Source organism: Archocentrus centrarchus, chromosome 2 (genome assembly GCF_007364275.1).
Source record: "Archocentrus centrarchus isolate MPI-CPG fArcCen1 chromosome 2, fArcCen1, whole genome shotgun sequence".
Classification (NCBI taxonomy): domain Eukaryota; kingdom Metazoa; phylum Chordata; class Actinopteri; order Cichliformes; family Cichlidae; genus Archocentrus; species Archocentrus centrarchus.
This window is the reverse complement of record NC_044347.1, coordinates 9,886,580-9,893,808: the sequence shown is the minus strand read 5'-3', so window position 1 is coordinate 9,893,808 and position 7,229 is coordinate 9,886,580. Positions and strand designations below refer to the sequence as shown.

Below are 7,229 nucleotides of genomic sequence, written 5' to 3'. Positions count from 1 at the left end.
TGCTGTTTACTGTATGAGAACAATGAAATAATGTCTAACAAGAATAAAAACAGCAACAATAACATCAACTTTAAATAAAACATCAATGATCTGCTGCTGCACAGAGGGCAGAACAATGAAGCAGGTTCATCATATCCAGGCTTTCTTTGTGTTAGCTGGCTTGACTAAACCTAAACTCCAGTCAGAGATCACAGGTGTCACAGTGTGAGTTAAAAACTTTCTGCTCTGTGCTGCAGTTTGTTTCTATGCTGACAGCTGCACATTAGAGCTCTGACACTTTAACCTTGATGCATTTAAACATTAAAGGTTACTCAGTGCATTCAGGTCTGACACATCATCTAATGAAGGAGACGAGGAAATCACTTTAGTTTGTCACCAGATCAAAGTCAAATTAATGTTATTGGAGGGATATTCTCAGTGATAACTGCAGTAATAACAGACTGATGTTTGGCAGCAGATCAGGCTCCCAGATCTGTTTCACACTGCATCACTAACTGAATACATGTAAACCTCTGTAACAATGAGGCTCACAGACTGCTGCTGTAACTTTACAGCTGGGCTTCATTCAGTGCTGTTAGTTAGACTGATTGAGCTCAACAGTTGCAGATATAACACACACTGATTCAGCAGAGACTCTCCATCACACTCAGAGCAGACTGTAAATAAAAGGGAAAATGTGGAACTTACAGCTGATTTTAACCTGAAACTCTGAACATCACCTGATCCAGACCAGGCTCTGTGTTCAGCATCAGTTACCATGGTGATCTAACCAGGTGAAAAGAGTACTAGTTTGGTGACATTAAAACTCTGACTTTAACCTCTACCTAGTTCACTAACCCATCAATCTGTTTGTGTTTGATCCCTGTGCTGGATCAGGAAACATTCCTTTCAATTGAATTTTAAAGGACTTGCAGAAGTAAATAAATCTAAATCTAAATTACTCAGTAAATATTAGTAAATATTTGATTAACATGTGTGTGATGTCAGCAGCAGGTGAAGCTGCTGTTGTCCAAGATATGAAGTGTAGATGTTGTTGTTCCACTCTGTGTGTTTCTATATTGTTGATATTTAGTGTTTGACTCTCTAAAGTCAGACAGCAAATAAAATGACAGTTACAGTTCAGTACGCAGTGATTTCACACACAGGATTAGTGTTTGTGTTGTGAGTCAGTAACAGTCTAAAAACAATGTTCAGCTGCTCTGATGGAAGATGGCTTTAAAATGGACTTTCATTATATACAGGACACACATGGATAAGATGGAGTCCATCAGTAGTGTGTGGTTGTGTTTATGCAGCTGAGATCAAATCATCACTAAATGTTTCCTTCTTATTGTTCCAGGGTTATTCATGAGATGCGAGATGAAGCAGTCAGGTTCTTTGTGAATCTGTTCTGTGCAGCAACAGAGAGAGAACAGCAGACAGGAGAGAAGATACTGGAGCTGTTATCATCAATGTGCACATATCAAACATTCCCTGTTAATGCGTTAATGGGTGATGAATATCAGTGTAATTTCCTGCTGCATCTGTGCTCCCATGTGAAGGACTGTGAGTCTAAAACAGGTCTGAGTGTCCTTCCATCATTACAGTCAGTTCTTTCAGCTCCTGCAGTCTGGTCCATAAACCTCTCAGAGAGAAAGCCCTCCATCCTCCTGGAAGTGCTGAAACTCCAAACAGAGAAGAAAGAAGTGGAGCTGACAGGCTGCCCACATGAAGAGAGTGAAGTGAAGAGTTTCCTTCAGTGTCTGCCTTATATCTCACAGCTCAGGTACATGAAACCAAAGCTCAGTCTCCAATGATTTGTTGGAAGTGAACAACTTTTCATGTACAGTCTCACAATGTAGAGATTTTTTTTTTTTGAATTATTTTTAATTCCACAGCATGTTGTTTTAATTTATTTTCACACCATTACAGCCAGTAATTCACATACAGTAGTATGCACAATTTTGGGCACCCCAGCTGAAAAGTGACATCAATATTTAGTAGATCCTCCTTTTGCAGAAATAACAGCCTCTAAACTCTTCCTATAGCTTCCAATGAGAGTCTGGATTCTGGCTGAAGGTATTTTGGACCATTCTTCTTTCCAAAACATCTCCAGTTCAGTCAGGTTTGATGGTTTCCAAGCATGGACAGCCTGCTTTAAATCACACCACAGATTTTCAGTAATATTCAGGTCTGGGGACTGAGATGGCCGTTCCAGACTGGTGTACTTGTTCCTCTGCATGAATCCCTCAGTAGATTTTGAGCAGTGTTTAGGGTCGTTGTCTTGTTGAAGTATCCAGCCCCAGCACAACTTCAACTTTGTCCCTGATTCTTGAACATTGTTCTCAAGAATCTGCTGATATAGACTGGAATCCATGCGGCCCTCAACTTTAACAAGATTCCCAGTACCTGCACTGACCACACAGCCCCACAGCATGATGGAACCACCACCAGTTTTTCCTGTGGGCAGCAAGTGTTTGTCTTGGAATGCTGTGTTCTTTTTCCACCATGCATATGTCCAAATAACTCAGTTTTAGTTTCATCAGTCCACAGCACCTTATTCCAAAATGAAGCTGGCTTGTCCAAATGTGCTTTAACATACCTCAAGTGACTCTGTTTGTGGCATGTGCGCAGAAAAGGCTTCTTCTGCATTACTCTCCCATACAGCCTCTCGTACAAAGTGCACTGAATAGTTGAACGATGCACAGTGACAAAATCTGCAGCAAGATGATGTTGTAGGTCTTTGGAGCTGCTCTGTGGGTTGACTATGACTGTTCTCACCATCCTTCTCCTCTGCCTATCTGAGATTTTTCTTGACCTGCCACTTTGGGCTTTAACTAGAACTGTGCCTGTGGTCTTCCATTTCCTCACTATGTTCCTCACAGTGGAAACTGACAGCTGAAATCTCTGAGAGAGCTTTTTGGATCCTTCCCCTGAACCATGATGTTGAATAATCTTTGTTTTCAGCTCATTTGAGAGTTGTTTTGAGGCTCCCATGTTGCCGCTCTTCAGAGAAGATGCAAAGAGGAGAAACACTTGCAATTGGCCACCTTAACCCTTTCTCATAATTGGATTCACCTGTGTATGTAGGTCAAGGGTCAATGACCTTACAAATGAAATTTTGTGTTCCAATAATTAGTGTTAAATGTATTCAAATCAATAAAAAGACAAGGGTGCCCAAACATATGCACCTGCTCAGTTTTGTTTGAATAATTATTGCACACTTTCTGTAAATCATATAAACTTAATTTCACTTATCAGATATCACCGTGTTTGTCTGCTATATGATATATTTAACTGAAATTGCTGATGTGAACAACCAATGATTTATAAAGGAAAATCATGAAAATTATCAGGGGTGCCCAAACTTTTGCGTGCTACTGTAAAATCTCTTTGGTTTTAACCTTTTTTTCCATACTCAAAAATCTGTATAATATTTTGGTAATAATGTAGCTCAGCCTCTTTTTTCACATTTCATCTTCTCTGTGTTTTAGCGCTGGTCCAGAGTTCTTCCAGAGAGTGTGTACATCCATCTCTGTCAGATCCAGAGAGGAGGCCCAGCAGCTGGAGTCTCTGCTGCAGCTCCTGGGGTTCCAGCGGCTGTTAACAGGACAGTTACACAGGAGAACCTGCTGCTCTGTGGGCAGAGTTCTCAAACTGTGTGGCTCTAAAGTGGATCTCATCCTCACACCCAGCAAGATGTCTGTCAAAGGAGCCGCTCTCCTCTTTAGACACACAACACAGCTGCACAGTCTGAGGCATGAATTTAAATCATGACTCTGTTGTTCTTATAACACCATTTATCTGCTGTCCAGTTTGAATCATCATTTCTGCTCTTTTCTCTCTTCAATCTTCAGGCTTTCCATCGGCATGTCCTTGCTCCTGTCTGAGTGGGTAAGAAGAGGCAGAGTGGTCTGTCCACTGGCTGTTGAAGAGCTTTCTCTGGTGTCTGAGAAAGTCCAACCATCAGAGAAAGTATTGCTGAAGGCTGTCAGTAGTTTGGCTTCCCTGCTGAGATACTGGACAGTCGGACGGTTAGACCTGACTGAGACCTGCATCCCTGCTCAGTGTCTCATTACACTGCTGCTTCATGATGGTCCTCTAACAATCAAGTAAATGTCTTTCCTGAGTGTCATAAACCAAACTAAATATATATTTATAACAAAAAAAAGATTAATTCTTAATTTTTCATCTTTAGACTGAGTAAAAAGAACTTCCAGCAGCTTCTGGTCCTCCTCCATGAAATCCAGGACAAGAACTTGACTTTGTCCTTCTTGAGTAAGCTTGGTGGAGACCTGAGCTCCTGCTGTCTGAACTGGGAGCTTCTTCTCTATCTGCTGCAGCAGTCGTCAGCTCAGACCATCACTGTGGACCTGAGGAAGAACCTCTTCTTACAGGAGGAAACCACACGTCTGCTTCCCTTTCTGGACAGGATTGTGTTTAAAAGGTGGTGAATTTAGTTTGATCTTTTACCAAATACACAGTTTATCCTGTTTAAAAATGAGGATTTGAAATGCTGTGTCTCATCTTTAATCAGCAGTTTATGGATCCTTTAAACAAAGTGTTCCGGCCCAGTCCCAGCTTTGTGATGACCTCCATCAGAGAGCTCCATAAAGCTCATGCCAGTCACGCTGTACCCAGGTTCCTGAGGTCATTTGATCATGTGATCGACCTGAGCAGCAGACAGCTGAACTCAGTGGACTGTGCTGCTCTGATCTTCATCCTCAAACATGGAGACAAAGTTAAACTGAACCTCCTGTGGACCTCCATACCAACAGAGGGAATGGAGTCCATCCTCTTCATACTGCACAAAGTTTCTCATCTCAGGTCAGATATCAGTGGTAAACTTTATGTAACATGAGCGTATGAAGTCCACTTTCCTAGAAAAGTCAGCATTTAACTTTCTACCTGCCACATTAACAGCTGCTGCTGATCAGATCCTCCAACATTAAGCTGAAAGGGAAATTCACAATCCTAATTAGACCTGTTAAAATAATCTCCAGTGTCCTCTTCATCATCTGATATTTCTGCATGCGTTTTTCCTGCAGTGTTGACAGGAATCAGCTGCTGAGGTTCATCCACTGCTGTGCTGCCTGTGATGCCCAGCAGGAGGCAGCATCAGGCCTGCTGAGAGCTCTGCAGCACAGCTTGGATCTGTCCTTCTCCTCCTGTGTAGAGCTACCAGAGGAGGATCAGACTGAGCCTCTGAGTCTGAAAGCTGATGACTGCAGGGCCATCTCCACCATCCTGAGACACAGCAGCCACAGACACACAGACACACAGCTCGACCTGCGAGACTGTGAGGTGGAGGGCAGCGTGCTGGACCTGCTGTTTCCTTTCCTCCACTTGGTCAACCTCAGGTGGGAGAGACCACTGAAGAACCTAAACCAGAGAGAAGCTTGTTCACATTAATGCTGAGGCATCTTGACAGTTTCTCTTTGCTCTGTTTGTCCTGTTTAGAGTCAGTAAAACTGTCCTCCTCAAGCTGCTGTCTCTGGTTCCTGTGAACAGTGAGAGGGACACAGTGAGGCGGGCGGTGTCCCTGTGCAGAGCTCTGGGTGGAGAGCTGGATCTCAGCCACACCACCCTGGATCAGAGGGTCTGTGGGGCTTTGGTCCAGATGCTGGACTCATGTGAAGGGCTGACAGAGCTGGACCTCAGCCACTGTTATCTCACTGACCAGCTGTTGCTCCCTCTCATCACACATCTGCACAAAGTCCAAGTCCTGGAGTGAGTGTCACACACTGATCCTTCTCTGGGAGGCACAAATAAACATCAGCCCTGTTCACACACACACACACACACACACACACACACACACACACACACACACACACACACACACTACAATAATAGAAAGTGTGGTGATAAATCAGTGTCACTTGTTGTGTTTGTGTTACAGTCTGAGTCACAATCTGCTCACTGATGCGTCGACTGCTGTGTTACTCCAGCTGCTCTCCATCAACCCCTCCATTAACTGTGTGCGGTGAGCCAACATGAATCAGTGCACCATCAGTGAAGAAGCTTCTCCTCAGACTCTCAGAGGAATCATTCTCAGTCTGAGCTCACATGAATTCATGTTGTTCTGTGTGAATGAGTGACCTTTGCTCTCTGCTTTGGTCTCTTTCTAGACTCTTCAGCAACAACATCGTGCACAGAGCAGCCTTTAAGGAACACGAGCAGTTTGAGATCTGAAGCAGTCATCATCATCATCATCATCATCATCATCATCATCATCATCATCATCATCAGGGAGTCGTTGGTTTCCTCTCTTCTCGTCATCATTACATTAAAGTATTGGGTGGAGTGTGAGCGCTGATGCTGTGTTCATGGAGTCATCAGTGTAGGATACAGTGACATTAGGTCAGAGGAGCTTTGATGATGATCTGTTGCTGCTGTAATGATGCAGATTTTCTCATTGAGACCAAACAAAGAATCCATCACTGTCCTATCAGTGCTGTGAGCCGAACTCATTTATTTTCTCAGTACTTTTCAATTCAGTTCAATTCAATTTTATTTATATAGCGCCAAATCACAACAAACTGTTGCCTCAAGGCGCTTTGTATTGTGGGTAAAGACCCTACAATAATACAGAGAAAACCCAACAGTCAAAACGACCCCCTATGAGCAAGCACTTGGCGACAGTGGAAAGGAAAAACTCCCTTTTAAGAGGAAGAAACCTCCAGCAGAACCAGGCTCAGGGAGGGGCAGTCATCTGCCGCGACCGGTTGGGCTGAGGGGAGAGAAAGACATGCTGTGGAAGAGAGCCAGAGATTAATATCAATTAATGATTAAATGCAGAGTGGAGTATAAACAAAGTAAATAAGGTGAATGAGAAACAGTGCATTATGTGAACCCCCCAGCAGACTAGGCCTATAGCAGCATAACTAAGGGATGGTTCAGGGTCACCTGATCCAGCCCTAACTATAAGCTTTATCATAAAGGAAAGTTTTAAGCCTAATCTTAAAAATAGAGAGGGTGTCTGTCTCCCGAATCCAAACTGGGAGCTGGTTCCACAGAAGAGGCGCCTGAAAGCTGAAAGCTCTGCCTCCCATTCTACTCTTAAGTATCCGAGGAACCACAAGTAAGCCAGCAGTCTGAGAGCGAAGTGCTCTGTTGGGGTGATATGGTACTATGAGGTCTTTGAGATAAGATGGTGCCTGATTATTCAAGACCTTGTATGTGAGGAGAAGAATTTTAAATTCTATTCTAGATTTAACAGGGAGCCAATGAAGAGAAGCCAATATGGG

At 43.3% G+C, this 7,229-nt stretch overlaps 1 protein-coding gene across 1 annotated transcript; it reads left to right on the top strand.

Moving 5' to 3' along the window:
• Window positions 1-3,844: 3,844 nt before the first annotated feature.
• LOC115798023 (uncharacterized) lies at window positions 3,845-6,460 on the top strand. The gene is made up of 7 exons (XM_030754675.1): window positions 3,845-4,091; window positions 4,178-4,426; window positions 4,517-4,806; window positions 5,028-5,339; window positions 5,440-5,709; window positions 5,882-5,965; window positions 6,111-6,460. Exons 3-7 carry the CDS (start codon window positions 4,523-4,525, stop codon window positions 6,172-6,174), a joined length of 1,014 nt encoding a protein of 337 aa, XP_030610535.1. The 5' UTR covers window positions 3,845-4,091; window positions 4,178-4,426; window positions 4,517-4,522; the 3' UTR covers window positions 6,175-6,460.
• Window positions 6,461-7,229: the final 769 nt, after the last annotated feature.